Source organism: Alosa sapidissima, chromosome 16 (genome assembly GCF_018492685.1).
Source record: "Alosa sapidissima isolate fAloSap1 chromosome 16, fAloSap1.pri, whole genome shotgun sequence".
NCBI lineage: Eukaryota > Metazoa > Chordata > Actinopteri > Clupeiformes > Clupeidae > Alosa > Alosa sapidissima.
In genome coordinates this window covers 10,603,593-10,620,410 of record NC_055972.1, presented here as the reverse complement: position 1 = coordinate 10,620,410, position 16,818 = coordinate 10,603,593, and the positions used below count along the sequence as shown (strand labels likewise).

The 16,818-nt window shown below is 45.8% G+C and overlaps 1 protein-coding gene across 1 annotated transcript; it reads left to right on the top strand.

Moving 5' to 3' along the window:
* The first annotated feature begins 552 nt into the window (after nucleotides 1-552).
* Nucleotides 553-16,575, top strand: tarbp1 (TAR (HIV-1) RNA binding protein 1). Its single transcript, XM_042065134.1, has 29 exons — nucleotides 553-1,542; nucleotides 1,713-1,837; nucleotides 1,932-2,001; nucleotides 2,135-2,283; nucleotides 3,232-3,284; nucleotides 3,525-3,622; nucleotides 3,969-4,104; nucleotides 4,346-4,442; nucleotides 4,552-4,641; nucleotides 4,725-4,896; nucleotides 5,322-5,597; nucleotides 5,715-5,812; nucleotides 6,130-6,288; nucleotides 6,815-6,993; nucleotides 7,195-7,423; nucleotides 7,939-8,127; nucleotides 8,555-8,754; nucleotides 9,311-9,382; nucleotides 10,074-10,194; nucleotides 10,382-10,492; nucleotides 10,832-10,984; nucleotides 11,698-11,784; nucleotides 12,060-12,280; nucleotides 12,446-12,527; nucleotides 12,621-12,792; nucleotides 13,042-13,221; nucleotides 13,667-13,791; nucleotides 14,298-14,434; nucleotides 15,971-16,575. Exons 1-29 carry the CDS (start codon nucleotides 615-617, stop codon nucleotides 16,125-16,127), a joined length of 4,866 nt encoding a protein of 1,621 aa, XP_041921068.1. The 5' UTR covers nucleotides 553-614; the 3' UTR covers nucleotides 16,128-16,575.
* Nucleotides 16,576-16,818: the final 243 nt, after the last annotated feature.

Genomic DNA, 16,818 nt, shown 5'->3' with positions numbered 1-16,818 from the left:
GTGTAGCATTTAGCTGTAGCCTCTTTCCCTTGTAAACTGACATGGTGTTGAAAGTCGCAGCCAACACTATGGAGTTATATATGCAAATAATGGCAGAGTACTAATCTACATCTACTGACTATAACTAAGCTAAAGCTGGCAGGTACTCGTTCAAAATAGGTTAGCCTACTTTAGATTACTTATTATTCTTCTTTGACAGTGTTAAACCTGTCAGTGTGAGACAGGTGATAACAGGTCAAAGTGTGAGCCTATACATTATGATAATAGGCCTACATCCAGTGTTTCATGTCCACTTTAATGCTAACAACCTCATTGTGTAAGTGGAAAACTGCGGACCTACTTTTGGGCAATGAATCGATTGTCAACATAACATAAAAACTGGTACTTAAAATCATTGTAGCACGGTGAACTCAGACTTCATCAGCAAAGATCCTTGATTAGCTTGAACCCTCTCTAGTATCAGCCAAGACTTGACTCGCTAGCTTTTGACGTCATTGATAATTCTATCATTCTGCGCATGTGTGGTGAATGTTGCACATGTTGTGTCCGGAAGTCGTGCGCTGGGGAAAGCGTGGGGAAGACCGCTTGTAGAGGTTGATTTATAATGTTTCAGAATGTCGTCTCTTCTGATAAATGAATTTTTAACGAATTGCTCCAACACATGTATGGTTTTAGACTCCTTTCTCTGGCCGATAGAATCGTGGCCAGATTTGGAGAGGGTTGAGGCAGTAACCATCTTGTTGGACGCAGTTAATGTGAGATGCTCTGATGAGAATCGGGATAATTTTTCTGGCAAGGTGAGAGCTCTCTTGTGGGAGAGATGTATGCCGCTTCTAAGACAAATTTCAGAAAATGGTTCACATAAAAACGAGTCCGGAAATAAGACGCTTCACGCTCTTTGTCGCCTGCTTAGCAGCTGTCTAGCTCTTTTGCGTGACTCTGGGGAAGTAGAAAAACTGACTCTTATCATCTTACCGGTGTTTCAAAACTTGGAGGCGGAGGATGGCACCCAATGCAAAACACAGCTTGATATAGACGTAGCAGTAGAGGTTCTTACAATTCTGCTACCTTCACTGACGTCTGACCCGGAGTTTATAGTAAAGTTGACATCATGCATTCTCGCAGCAGTGAGAATCCTGTCGGATGAACGGGTGTCCAAAATCCTCGTTCGTGTTTTGTTTGGGCTTCTCAACTGTGTTAGTGACAGCAGCAGAAGAGACATCCTCCATCGCATATGGTTTGATATTTGCAGCTGGCACCAAGGCGAAAATAATGCGACTGCAACATCTCGGACATTACTGTGCCTTACTGCCGTCTCAGACTACCTCTTTCCACCTAGAGAAATGTCCTTACTACACGATGACCATCATAACTACCTCCCAGACCCAAGATGGTCACAATCATTTTGGGCAATTATTCAGTCAGGACTGACCCATAGAGATAACGTGGCACGCAAGCGAGCCCTTTACTTGTTGAAGAAATGTGTCGCTCACTCCGAAGCAGAGAACATGGAGTTCGCGTCTCTCGAATCTTCCGACGGAGGTGCGTGTCCCCTAATTTATTGACTACGTTTCCGTCTGTCACATAGTGCAGCCGGGTGCTATAGTCTACAACCAGGTCTATTAAAAAGTGAAATATTCAGATAAGTAATATGGTACATGAGCGAGCCCATGACATCCCCCTGGTTTAAATTATTCTCCTGTCATTGGCAGATCTTAAGAGGCATGTTTCTTCTGAAGAGATGTGCTTTTTCAGATGGACACCCAGCAAAAGTCAAGTACTGCAGCGATTCTGGCAGGATTATGTATTGGTGATAGAGACTCTTGAGGAAAATCAGGTGATGAACTAAAAAATAAAACAAATACCCTTAATCAATTGTGAAAATGATAGCAATCAAGATTACATTATTGATGAATGGATTTTTTTTCCAGATTCATGTGGTGCTTCCTGTACTAAACCGGGTAAACACACTGATTGAAACAACAGCAAGTGACAACAAAGGTGAGTTTCCCACAGTCAACTCAATCCTTTAACAGTCAATCCTTTAACCTTTCTCTTATTCATCCCCACCATGACAACAATCCCTTTTGTGTGTGTGGGTGTGCGTATGTGTGTGTGTGTGCGTGCTTCTCAGGTGCTGCCTTGGTGCACCCTTCGTGGTTGCTGTGCGTGTACCAGCGTATGTTCCACAGCGAGAACAAGGCGGTGATGAAGGAAGGAGTGTACCACCTGTTGGAGCTGCGGCTGCTGAAGTGTCCGGACATCGCCCTGGCCTACTCCCAGGTTTGGTCTCTTCATTACCTGCTCCATATTCAAGCTAACAGTTCAGTGGGCACGGCCCTTGAGCAAGGCACCTAACCCCTCACTGCTCCCCGATCACCGCTGTAGCAAGGCAGCTCACTGCTCCGGGTTAGTGTAAGTATAAGTATAAGTATATATATACTCTTTTGATCCCGTGAGGGAAATTTGGTCTCTGCATTTATCCCAATCCGTGAATTAGTAAAACACACTCAGCACACAGTGAGGTGAAGCACACACTAATCCCGGCGCAGTGAGCTGCCTGCAACAACAGTGGCGCTCGGGGAGCAGTGAGGGGTTAGGTGCCTTGCTCAAGGGTACTTCAGCCGTGTGTTCTTCACCTCACTGTGTGTTCACTGTGTGCTCTGTGGGTTCACTAATTCACGGATGGGATAAATGCAGAGACCAAATTCCTTGTACACGCAAGTATACTTCACCTATAATAAACCTGATTTACATTTATATTTACATTACATTTTCAACTCTGAAGATCCAGAGTAGTGGGGCGGAGAGGGAGTGAGCAGCTCAGTGGCACTGTCCATGATTCTAATCCAACAAAATATATGTTACATTTATCAAATTGTTCTGTACTGTCCTTTAACTGTCCGTTGTGTGTGTCTGTTCACTACTAAACACGGACATTCAATACACAATTCCTGCGCTGTCAGCTGGAAACATAGTGGCTTGGACTTTGGCCACAAAACAATTCAAGGCATCAACATGTAGCTTTAGGAGCCAGGGATGGAGGGATGTCATTTAATTGGCTGTCAATCTGAAGTATCAGCAACCTTTCCCCAGTATAGCAGACTTACTTGGAAACATGTTTTAAAGGAATGGCTTGCTGTTTGTTTACTTATGTAAATGGGATGAAGTAAGTGAGGACCATTGTGTTTTGTTCCCTAATGTTCTAATTTTGCTTCTATTTTTTTCCAGTTCATTGTTGGCCCTTTCATGGATGTCTTGTCTGAGAGCACTCTCTACCACAGGTAAGACTAACCTTAGCTTAGCTTTATGGAAGACATTGAGACTGATTTAATGTTGAAGCACTTTGTTGGGTGCCAATGGGTGTGGTAGGTTAAAGTGGATCTTTAAGAATGTGTGCAGTTTAGATATTTACATACTGTTGACACATTCTTGAGGACCTTATGTGTTTTTTTTTGTTATGGTTTATTTTGTTGCTTATTTTAACAAAATAAATGTAATCAGTTTTAACATCTCATATCTAGGTCAACAAATCAACTTATTGGGGAGTGTCCTGAAGTTGGGCTGAAGCTTCAGGAGTTCTTTGTCAACTTCTTTGGCAGTTTACCCCAAGAGAACAAAGGTACAGTAAGCTAAATAATAACTTGTCAAACCTCTCTGAAATGCCCTTGTACATTTCAGCTGGTTCAGTTTAACTGATGAAATAATTTGATCTATGGATTTTTTGAAGTTGTTGTCTTAATTTCAGTGTGTAAAGTGTTTTGAAAAGGCCAATGTAACTAAACACTTACTTAAAGCAGACATGACTGTTGAGTCTGTATTGGCAGAGACGAGACTGAAGTTTGAGGAGGATGTCTCTATGGTATATTGAACATGCAGCTCTAATGCTGTTTTAATGGCTCGTTTGTCTCTATGGTATATTGAACATGCAGCTCTAATGCTGTTTTAACGACGTTGCTGTTTTCCAGGCCCGGTGCTTCTGCAGCTGGTGCAGCGGCTGGGATCTCGGCACTGGTGTGCTGTCCCCCTCCTCTTCCTGTCCCAGGCCCTGGCTCGCCTCCCGCCCTGCCCACTGCTAAACCCAGAGGGGCTGCTGGCACTCAGGTATTCACAATCCATATGTTAACGGGATGGAATATGGGGGAAAATGTATAGATTAATATGACTTTTGCAATTGGCTGAATGGTTGGTATCTTACGTTTTGAATTGCAAAAGTTTCCTGCCAGCAATCAAACACAGTGATTTCTCATTGATTGAACATGCAGTGATTAGAGTCTTGTACACTAAACACAAATAAAAGTGATTAAAAGTTTCATGCTTGTAAACCATTGGTCTGTGTTTGTAGGGAGGTGCTGCGCTGCACGATGATCACTCACCAGGTTCTACTCAGAGGTGCTGCTCAGTGCTTCTTGCTCCATAGCGCCCTCTGCCTCACTGATGTGGTATTATAATTTCTGCCTCAATGAATTGTGACCATATTTTCTGTATAAATTGCCTTCATAAGTACCGTATGCATGAATTCGGTCCATTCCTTCTGTCTTTCTTCTGAAGCAAACAGTGACTCTAGAAGAGGCGTTTAGCTTCCTGGTTCACTTTCGTCCGGATGAGTCTCTGTGCCGAGGAACTGCACTGTGGAAGGAGGTAGAACTCTTCAAACATCTTTTCACAACTTCAGAAATATCACGTTTGTTTATTTCCTCTGAAATAAACTTGAGTTTGAACAGGTCTGTGACTGGCTAATGAATAATGAAGACAAGTTCAGGTCCACCATGGGGAAATCAAGCACCGTGACACCACAGGAAGTTGAGCTGACCAGTGTAGCCACAGAGGAGGCCTCGGTGGAGGGCTACGTCCAGCGCCGACTGGAGGCTTTCCTCACTGTACCGGCCAGTGCAGGTGAGCGCCTGAGACAGGGCGCAAGATCAGGAATTAGTCCTTCACAGCCAAGAACAGGCTGTCAGTGGAAGTAAATGTGGGTAGTAGAAACCATCAAATATGATTGTAAAGAATGTCATGTAAAGCCGCAATGAACCCAACAACAGAGGTCTATCAGCGGGTCTTTACAGACCGGCCTGTTGGCTTCATTGAAAGTCCCATATAACACATCTATGGACAGCTGACTCAGCTGGGCTGGTGCTGTACTGTGGTATGAGAGGGTTCTCAGTAATTCTTCTAGTACTGTACAGTCTAAGTACTTGAGTGTATCAATATGTTCTTACACACAAGTAGCAGTTAAGCCCAGTGTGTGTAGCGGAAGGAAAAACTGTGTGTCTGTGGAAATGACAGAGCCTGGCTGTGCGTTTTTATGCGGTGACTCCCAGAGCCTACAGACAGCCTGCCGGACGGTGGAGAGGCCGATCTCCTGGCCCTCGCCATCCTCCTCTGGGCGGACGTGGCGGAGAGCCGTGGTGGAGACGGGGGCAATGTACAGGAGGCCCTGGAGCGCCTGCTGCTCCCCCTGGTGGACGTCCTGCGCCGGCTCAGCACCAGCCTCTACCTGCCGCTGCGCAAGAGTGACAAGAGCTTACAGCTACTGCTGCGCCTCCTCCAGCTGAGGAGGAGACGCACAGGCGCCGCGGGCCCAGAGTCCAGCGCAGGTGTGTGTGTGTGTGTGTGTGAGGCTGTGTGTGTGAGACTGTGTGTGTGTGTGTGTGGATGCATTTGGCTGCTTCGTCTGATGCTGTGGTCATGTTCTGTCCGTTTGCCTTACCCAGGTGATGGTGTAGCGGCTGCTGTTTCAGCCCTAGCGCTGAGTGTGGTGGAGCCTGTTCAGACCTTCATGGCCCGCAGGCTGACTGGGGAGCTGCAGGAGGTGAGCCCTCAGACACTCCTCTGTCTGCTCTCTGCCTTTCTGTCTACTCCATGCAATATTTCCTACCTACTCTCTGCTATTTGCCAGCCTCTACTTCATCTACAGTGTATTGTTCCATCAGCAGCCTTCCTGAACCTGAACTTTTACCATTTGCCTTTACCGTCCTTGTGATGTTTTCTGCACTTAACAGACGTCATGTGTTTTTTTGTTTTTCTCTCTCTCTCTCTCTCTCTCTCTCTCTCTCTCTCTCTCACTCTATTTATTTCTCTCTCTCTGTCTCTTTCTTGCTGTTTCTTTTCCCCCTCATGTCTTGTCAGGTGTGTGACATAGAGCGGGCTGGGTTGTATCTGGCCGTACTCCGAGAGCTGTTGCAGGAGTTCAGCGGGGTGCCGTGGTACCGGGGCAACATGCAACAGAGCTTCCTGCCTGGTGTCTGTGCAGGTAGCCTTCGGATCCTCAGCGAACCCGCCGAGCAGGTACCCCACCGCCAGACTCTGCCACACTAACCATATGATCGACAGATAGATAGATAGATACTTTATTGATCCCCAAGGGGAAATTCAAGAGCATACAGAGCAAATGCCATCCTCATGTCTCCAGGCTATCAGATCATTTCCATAGTTCTTTTAGGCATGAAAGTAGATAGATAGATAGATAGATAGATAGATAGATACTTTATTGATCCCCAAGGGGTAATTCAAGATTTTCACTCACAAGTACATAGTGAGGGTTCATTTTCTTGGAAGAAGTATGTTGTTGTGTGACAGAGTTATGGAATGTATGTGGCAGCATGAAGTTCTGCTGCTGTCCTGAGCTTAAATTATAATCTCACAACTGGGTTCCCTGGGAATGTGGGCCACCATAAACAGCTGGAATAAGTGCTGGCCCTGTTACAGTAAATCTTCTGCGTGTCCAATTCTTGAAATGTGTTCCTGCGCTGTCTGATTAGAGTGTCCAGAATGTGTGTATTTCATCCCTCTGGCTGGATGTGTGTTTTTGCAGGCTCCCTCAGTCCATGGGCAGGTGCAGAAGGCTGTGGCCATGTCAGTGTTGTCTCTGCTGTGTGAGGTGACTGCAAGCGGAGCGTTTCATGGCAGCGTTTCTCTCGACTCCTTTAGAGACTACTTCTACCTCCCTGAGCACCTCAACCAGGCCCTACTAAAGCCCACGGCCACAGCCAGGTGGGTGGGACATGGAGCTCTTCTCTCTCTTCACTGCATTAAACAGTGTACAGTATAAGGAACAACTGGCTCTACCATAGGATGTTGAATACATTGCATCGCTACTTTCCCAAATCCTGCTGAATATTCATCATTATATATGATTAGAGATATAATGATCGTATATTATTAGTGATATGTGTTGTTATTCTCTCTGTCCAGTGATATTGATGACAGTCCCCTGCTTCGAGACTGGGGCCGTGTTGCTGCCCAGTTCATCTGTGACCAGTGGGCCTGCCTGAGCGTCCTGCAGCGGGCTGCTGGCCCCCTGAGATCTCCAGAGGCCCCAGGGCTCCGTGTGGCCCTGCAGGCTGCAGTGGAGGCGCTCGCGCTGCTGCCCAGTAACCTGGTGCTGCCCGTGCTGGACTTCATGGCCCTTCTGCTGCCACAGGTCAGCTTCATTCATTCACAGTCCAGTCCACTACGTCAGGCTTAAATGGGCCGGTTTCCCAGACGTGGCTAAGCCTAGTCCTGGACTAAAAGCTTTGTTAAATGTAGATGTTCATTGAAACACTATTGGTCCAGGGCTAGGCTTAATCCATATGTGGGAAACCCGTCCTATATCTCAGGCTTTTATTGCAGTGAAGAGGTCAGTACAGGGTCCCTAGAAAGACCTTATTGGACACATTTGAATCATCCCATCCATTGGTATAGAACTAGAGGCATGGAGTGATGTTTGTTACGGATCTTTGATATTTTTGTCATGTAGATAGGTTGTATGTTTTTTTTAGAATTCCTATATTTTAGACGTATTATTTATTATTACTTAATATATATTTTTAACTACTTTCTTGCATTCAATTGTTTCATATTTATGTCTATACGTATTAACTTGCTTGTCTTCAACCAGTCAGTTGACATAGTGAACATGGTGAATGGTCTTTAAAGTCTCTCCATGTCCACTAGATGGTGCTGTGTGAAGAGTCTCTCTGTGCAGAGGCGGTGGCTCTCAGCTGGAAGGTGTTGCAGGGGTTGAGCGGTAACGCTAATGACTTCTGGCCAGCGCTGCAGGCGTTCGTACGGCTGGCCTTCCACAGGACCGCCCTGGAGCTGACCCCAGAACAGGCACCCACGCTGACCAGCACCATACAGCAGGTCAGGAGGAACAGACCAGGAGAAGGAGATATGCTGGAGAGAGAAAGAGAGGGGGAGACAGATGGAGAGAGAGAGAAAAGTAGATATGATGAGATTGAGTAGGGGAAGACCAACAAATCGAGCACAGAGACAGTGACCCAGCATGGGAAAATGTTTTCTAAACATGACTTAGCTTGAATGCTAGCTTGAATGCTATTCCTTGTACCTTGCAGCTTATTCCTCATTTTTGTAAGTCGCTTTGGACAAAAGCGTGTGCTAAATGAATAGATGTAATGAACGTGACCCATGAAGTTATCATTGTTGTCAGGTCAGAAGGGACATACTAATACAGAGAGAAAAGGTGACGGGCGATACAGAGAACAACACTGTTCAAAAAGTTGCCCCGATGGATGTTAATGTAAGTGGTGATGTGAGACTCTTCATCTAGATCGGCTGTGAGCTGATGGAGCTGTCAGAGGTCAAGTCTGGCGTGTTTAACACACTCATCAGCCACTGCTGCCACACCTGGCTGCCCTCCAACTCAGGAAGTGCACCTGGGGATGACACCTGCCTCTCCAGCACCCTGACGCACCTAGACATCCTGACGGAGGCGTGTCTGCATGGGCCTGTGTTCCGCAGAGACCAGAGGTGATGATTCATATTTCTTATGCGTTTCATTGTCTGGCGTCCTGTGTTTGTGTGTAGCCGATTGTCTTATGTACAAGGACTTATGTTCTTTGTCTCCCTTTCCTGCCTGTTCTATTATTACTGTACAGGGCTTTGTGACTGATAAGTGCTATATAAATAAAGGTTATTTACTCACTTTTCCCCAGGCTCTCTGATTCTGCCGAAAGGTTGTTGAGATTTGAGCAAATTACACTCCTTCCCTCCTTGCTTATGAGTCTATGTCGCTGGTTGGGTGCAATAGCAACACCACTTTGTTCCACATTTGCTGTTTCATGTCTGTGTATGACCTCCAGGGATGTTTTTGGAGTGCACACGCCCAATGCACAGCTTGGGCACCATGAGCAGTTTGCTCAAAAGACAAAATGAGTAGAATTGAAGACTCCACCTTTAACTTCCCCATTAGTTTGTCCTGTGTCCTCTCCCGTCTTTGCTGCTTAAAGCTGCCGTGTTTGTGTTTGCCCCCCTCATATTCCACTTGCCAGTGTGAGTTGTGCTAACAGTGAGCTCATGTTCACAGGCTGATCCAGGAAGTCCAGGTTTATGTGGAGCAGCTTGGGGACCAGTGTGCTGCCAACATGGTCATCACCAGGTGAGCCACTCCCAGCCTGAGGAAAGGACAACAAGCACAAGCTTGTTTGTGTTCGTGTGTGCCACTGTACACATATTTAAATACACCTTATCACCTGGAAAGAAGAAATGCTCTTCTCTGATTGGTTGGTGCATGGCTATTTATTTTGAATAACGGGACACCTATAAAGTAGATCTGGTAAAACAAGTTTAATCACTGTTCCATATCAATGCTTATTGAATGGTAACTATAACAACCATAGTAGGACGATGGTTGAGCTTGGAAGCAAGCTAACTGTAAGCCACTATCACGGTTAGGGCCAAAGAAAGTTGTACTGTAGGCTACAACAAACTGAACAAGTCAGCTTCTTTTTAATCTGAACCGCTTGTTTCCTTTGCATGCAAGGCATGACTATCGATATGGCAAACGGGTGATAAGCGGGATAACGGCCTTGAAGGTGTGCCTTTATACGGAATTGCCTCCACCTCACCCATTAATTCCATATAACGGGACACCTCCGCATAAGGGCCGTTATCCCTTACTTTGCATATAAGAGCCAAGTATATAATGTCATAGTGGTATATGTACATACTCCCGTCACTGATGGCTTTGTTGTCTGGGATGTAATGGTACATGAAGTGGTTGGAGGCTTTGAGGTGTGATGACTATAATAAAAGCATTGTAACTTTGTTCTGCTCCACTGCGTTGTTAGTGACAACAGGGACGAGCAGTTTCCACGCGTTTCTGCACTTGCCTTCCTCAGCCACCTGCAACCATCCAGTGAGCTCCAGCACACACTCGTGGAGAAGCTGGTGCTGCAGTTAGTGGAGAAGGTACCAATGAGACACTGGGGCTGGTTGTCTGGGGAGGTGGGGTGTGAGTGTATGTCCGTTATGTAGTTGGTATTAATGACTGTTTTTTTTTTTCAGTTTATTTTTTTTGCTCTTTCTCTGATTTGGTGTGAATATCTTCCCTCACCCCCCGTACCCTTTTTTGCCCCCCCCCCTCCCTCTCTAACAGGATAGAGGAATATCCAAATCTAAAGCGCGGTACTATAGCAACTCCTTGCAGCACCGCATAAGGAACAGGGTGTGGCAGACCCTGTTGTTTCTGCTGCCCAAACTGAGAAGGGTGAGGCCTCTCTCTCTCTCTGTCTCTCTGTCTCTCTCTCTCTCTCTCTCTCTCTCTCTCTCTCTCTCTCTCTCCATGCCTTTCTAACTATTAACCATCTCTATCTTTCTATATTGCTCCTTCTTTCAGGCTTTGATTTTCTATTTGTCCCTCTGACTAATACATTCTCCTTTTTTCCTCTCTCCACATTAGTTTGTCCTGTGTCCTCTCCCGTCATCCCTCAATCTCCATTCTCTCTCATTCCATCCCATTCCGTTCTCCTCAGGTGTTGTTTTCTCACCTGCCTTTCCCCTCTCCGTTGTTATGACACCTGTGTGTGTTTGTTGTGTCTGTCTGCAGGAGTTTGTTGTGGGGACGTTACTGGGCTACGCCTTTGAGGCCGGCTTCAGCAGTAACCAGGCCTCAGTGAAGTACCTGATCGAGTGGGCCATGCTGCTCATGCTCTACCACAACCCTTCACACATGGACCAGTTCTGGGCCTGCTTTAGTGGTGTAAGAGCATATATACAGTGTGGAAGAAATGTTGCTTAAAGATCTGTACACACTGAAAGTCTGAGATAAGGTTTTGTCTTTCTCGTTAGTAGTTTACTAATCTCTCCAGAGAAGTCTCGTATGTATCAGACAATCAGGATACAGAGACAAAGTCTGTGCACCCAAGAGACAATCAGCTGTTTCTCACACACACATTTGTACCTCGCATTGTATCATAGTACCATTGTATCATTTCACCTCTCTGCACACACACACTTTTCTCAATACAATGTGTTCATTAAGAACCAAGGACATTAAAACTGGGTTAAGAACATTTCTATCGTCATACAACACATGATTTGACCACCAAATACAGGAACAGAAGTATCAAATAGAAAAGAACATTAAGAACTAGGTTAACTAAGCTCCAACAGAAGAATCAATTCAAAAGGCAATAGAAGTATCAATTATGAGAAACATTAAGAACTATGTTAAATGTTAACAGAAGAATCCATTCAGGAGTTTAAGAGTTTACAGAAACACAAGTATCAAAGTAAAAACAAGAGAAAGTTAAAGTCCATCTTTGTCATTTTCCGTCGCAACAGTGATACAACAACAAACACACACACACACACACACACACACACACACACACACACACACACACACACACACACACACACACGGTCGGGTTTTTGTGAGTAAAATGTCTACCTTTCCAATCATCTGTTCAGGACCAAGAGAAGACTAAGACTAGTATCTGCACCTTTCTGTCTGTGCTGGTGCACTTGGACATGCTGCTGCCCACACTGGAGGACAAGGTGAGAGAGGCTCTTTGTTTGACCCCCTACATACATACATACACACATACAGTACAGGATGATCACAATAACACCTGTAGAATATGTTCACTGCTGGTCAAATACTGAAATGTCTGTTGACTTTGTTACGTTTACGTTGTTGACCTCTCTCTCTCTCTCTCTCTCTCTCTGTCCCTCCCCCTCTCTTTCTCTCTCTCTGTCCCTCCCTCTCTCTCTCTTTTTCTCTCCCCCTCTCTCTCTCCCCCTCTCTCTCTCTCTCTTTCTCCCTCTCCTAGACGGGACAGTGGCGCAAAGCCCTTGAGGTGATCCTGCAGTGGTGTTTTAGCCATAACTTCAGCGTGCGTCTGTATGCGCTTCTGGCCCTGAAGAGGGTCTGGGGCCTAGAGGGGCCACGGGCCGCGGCTGAGGAGGCGCTGGGTGGAGCGGACGCTCTCGGGGGGCTGGCCACAGTCATCCAGGCCTGTCTGAACCAGGCTGAGGCCATGCAGAACACCGGGTGGGACAGTGGATGGGTTTCTGTGGACATTTCATTTGGACACATTTGATTAGTTTGTGGCAGTGACTGTGTGTTGACAACAACAACACGTTACATTTATATGGAGTTTATATGGAGTGTGTGTGTGTGTGTGTGTGGTGTTTAATAATCACTGTTTCTTTGCAGAAATGCCATGAAAAACTGGGTTAGGATACAGGAGCATTTCTTCTTCAGTGTATTTGACCCACTGAGAGACTATAGTGTAGAGGTAGGTTTGCGGTACTGCGACTGAATGCTATTTGCAGAAAATTCACAATCCTGTATCTCTATTCAATCTGTTACATTCTGTTTCTCCTCCCAGACCATCTTCTATGCATTCCCCCACTTGTCTGAACTGGCAGATGACGAATGGATACCTCCTTGGAAGTTTGAGAAGATGGTGGTGTTCTCAGCGAACTCCTCGCTCCCTGTGAGGAACCCAGTGGCAGATCTTAGCCAGATGCAGCCGGGTGATTGGATCCAGCAGGACAAAGGTACGGCCAGTGGGTGGAAGCAGACAGTGTAAACAAGCAGTATTGGGGCTCGGTGCTGTTTTGTAGCAGCATTTTCAGTCTTTTGTTGTTTGAAAGATATATTTTCCACCTGATAACAAGTCTGACTACTGTAACATTCGCACAGGCCTGCGCTGTTTCAGTGAGGCCCTTGCTATAAACAAACACAAACATGCCAAGTCAGCGAATACCTTTTGCGTTGTATATGTACTGTGCTTGTGACTGTGACAGGAGAGCTGGAGCAGGAGGAGCGCTGGGCAGAGGTGCAGAAGAAGATCACCGCCTGGAGGCTGAGCTTTCAGGACCAGGAGCCACAGCTGGCAGCCCAGCAGAGGGCGCTGCGCCTGGGCAAACTCACCAGCGCCCTCCTGGTGGTCGCCTCGCTCATCGACAAGCCCACCAACCTTGGAGGTACGGGAAGAGTTTTGTTCACATTAGTGTGTTTACTCCCAAGGGTGAGACTGTGGCACCCCTCAAATATAGGCAGTGACTGAAATCCCCTCTGTCAGAATGTGAATTTATGCAGAGAAGTCATCCTGCGTTATGGCTGTTTTATGCTTTTGCCCCCGCAGACCCTTCTGCGTCTCTGTGTACCTCCCTCCGACTCCGACGGCGTAGTCATTGCATGGAGTCGACGCAGAAGCATTTAAGAGCCTTTATAATGAATAGGCAGCTAGCAAGAGGCAGTAAGCCAGAGCCTCCTCATTGGCTATATATTTTTACTTTATTTTCTTGAAGGAGATTTGTCCTCTGCATTTAGTCCCTCCGGGGGAAGTGTACACACATACACACACACACACACATACACAAAGAAAGTTCTGTTGTTTGATATCTATTTTGTTATGTCTGAACACAGGGTTGTGTCGCACCTGCGAGATCTTTGGGGCCAGTGGTCTAGTACTGGACAGCCTCCGCCACGTCAGCGACAAGCAGTTCCAGGCACTGAGCGTCTCCTCAGAACTGTGGCTCCCGCTGATGGAGGTAAGACAGAGGCTGTTTTTAGAGCTAGTTTTACTGCGTTATTATTGCCATTGTATGATAAAGCAAATATAGCCTAACGGACACTGACACTCCCACTTCATGTTTACACTTGGATACAGATACAGGCCCTCCTTTGAATCCCCCTGGTTACAACATTTATAGCCTATGACCTGGGTATATAACACAAGATTCATAGCTCCACTCCATAATTTATACGTCATAGCAAATACACTAAATACACTCTCTTTGTACGTAGACAGACAGGTCCTCTTTCGTCTCCCTCTAGTTTTATAGCCCTCTTTACTGCATTGTAAAGCGTAGCATTAATAACTGCAAGCAGTCCCCCAGGGTTATACTTTGCATGACTCTGCTGTATATCGTAATTCAGTGTTAAAGGTGAAGTGCCATGTGTACTGATAAACTACTGAATGGCTAGTCTGTAGAGCATATGTTTGCATTCGAGGCTTCCCCAAGACCCCCAGCATGCAATGCACTCCTCTCCTCAGGTGAAGCCGGTCGACTTGTCAGGCTTCCTGCAGGGGAAGAAGGCGGAAGGCTACTGCATTGTTGGAGTGGAACAGACGGCCAACAGCCAGAGCCTGCAGGACTACAGGTTCCCTGAGAAGAGCCTCCTGCTGCTGGGGTAGGGGACGCCAGCCAGCCGGTCCAAATGTGCACTCCCAATCTGGGTTTGAATCAATTAATAAAATGTTATTCATGTAACAGCAGGCAACCACTGAAGGGACTTTAAAACCTGTGTGACGTGGGCTGTCTTTCTGGTCCTAGTTAAAACATGTGCCACAGTATTTTGTATGATCTGTAAACTGTTCAACACTTTCTTGACTAGACCAGAAAGAAGAGCATTACAATAGTCAAGTGTGCTGGTAAAAAAACCATGGGCCGGTTTCTCAGCATCTGCATGGGAAAGCCGCATCTCTCTATCATCTATCTATAAACCAAGAACCGTCTGTGTGTCTGTGGCACGCATATCTCGCTGACCGTTTGTCAGACTGATTTCAAACTTGGCAGGTGTCTTGCTACGGGCATGAGTAAGTGCAGTGCCAAATTTGACGTTGTTTGAATAACCAATGCAAAACCAATGTTAAATATATCGGTAAAAGAAGCATATTGGCTTTTGCCGCTAGCCACTCCCCCTCCCACACAGCACTGTACTGTGAGCTACCAGTGAGGATAGAAGCAGGGCTTTGGCAGAACTGGATCAGTGTAGGTTACACGGGTAAAAACTTTACAGCTCCGCGGATAGGTAACAACATGCCAACACACACAGGTAGGCTATGCAGTGGCTCTTCAAAATGACGTAAAAAATTATGTGTAATAAACGGACACTTCGAATAGCCCAGGCTACTTTGGACTGTCTTTAGACTCTGAATAAGCAAACGACAATTCCAACTGCAAGGTCCTAAATTGAAACGAGCGATAATGGTCCCGATTTAAAGAACATCACATGCAAAGCATAACCAGCGACAAGCAAAGAGTGGCAGACATAGTGTGAGGTCACTTATAGGCCACCAGAGACTGTTTCACATCGTTGCAAATTCCATATGATGCATCATTCCACAAAATGGTTTGTTTTCTCTATCGTCAAGTTATTCAATAGGCTAAGCATATAGCCTTGACTCAAAACAGCTGTTAGGATTATGTCATTTTGATTTGTAAAAAATGTCACATGCAGCCATGCTTAAATTATGCTCACTTCACATTTATTATATTATTATATTATCTGTAGGCCTATTCATTATTGAATGCTTACCTGGAATTATGTTTTCCCCTATCATCCTATTTGTAAAGCAGGCCTACCTGCAGGCATGTAATTGGGCTACAGGAATAGCATGTTTGAACGGGCACTGCACTAGTTCAATTAATTGACATGAGATGATATCTGAAGTGCATTATGGAAAACAAATTATTTATTTGCATCGAGTAATGAGACAAAATTCTTGGGAGTTTATAATGTATCTGTATACTTAATCTATTTAACTCTGCTATTTAACTCTGTATACTTAATATTCTTAATCTATTTAACTCTGCTATTTAACTCTGTATACTTAATATTCTTAATCTATTTAACTCTGCATATATGAGGCTGAGCCCAGTTCTGCTGTGATTCTGTCCCATTTGAATCCCTTCTGATCTCTCCGTGTGTCTCCTCACCTGACAGAAATGAGAGGGAAGGCATCCCGGCAAACCTGCTGCAGCTGCTGGACGTGTGTGTGGAAATCCCGCAGCGGGGTATCACGCGCTCGCTCAACGTGCACGTGAGCGCCGCCCTGCTGGTCTGGGAATACACGCGCCAGCACATCCCCCCCAGCAACTGACCCTGGACCCCAGCGACCCTGCTTTACCACCACCCCCCCCCACACGCACCTTACACAGCCTGTCCCACCACAAAGACTTTCACAACTGATGACCACAGCCATACCTTGTGCTTTGATCATGCACATGCTTTGATCCAGTCAGTGCTGGGTCTAGGCTGCGTTATGTGTTGGTATTGGTTTAAAATTGAAAGAGAAAAGATAAATCCACACCACACTGGAAGAGGTGGCCGGACCCCTGCTCTACTGACCCTCTCTATCCATCCACAAGGGTCACCATAGATCCTCTGTGAAACATCCCCCCCAGATCTCCACCTTCAACAAAGAACCTTGACAGACTGACTCATGATTGGATTTGCAATGCTGGTTTGGAATCCAGTTGGACTCAAACTGTTTTTAAAAGGACTGATGTGTTGTATTTTACATAAATAAACATTTATATAAATGAAAATGTTTCATTAATTTTATACTGCCTGTTATACAACCCCATCACAGAAAAGTTGTGATGTTATATAAAATGCAAATAAAAACACAATGTGACGGCCCCAGCTGTGGCGCAACTGGCTGGGGCACCTGCACCGTACGCCGGCGACCCGGGTTCGATTCCCGCCCCGTGGTCCTTTCCGGATCCCACCCCGACTCTCTCTCCCACTCACTTCCTGTCGTTCTCCACTGTCCTGTCTGATTACAGGCA

Excerpts from the sequence above, each read along its gene's own strand:
- tarbp1 (XM_042065134.1), top strand. The coding sequence starts at position 615 with ATGTCGTCTCTTCTGATAAATGAATTTTTAACGAATTGCTCCAACACA. Across the intron at positions 4,642-4,724 it reads GAACTGCACTGTGGAAGGAG|GTCTGTGACTGGCTAATGAA; the intron begins GTAGAACTCTTC and ends GAGTTTGAACAG. Across the intron at positions 11,785-12,059 it reads TGCCCACACTGGAGGACAAG|ACGGGACAGTGGCGCAAAGC; the intron begins GTGAGAGAGGCT and ends TCCCTCTCCTAG.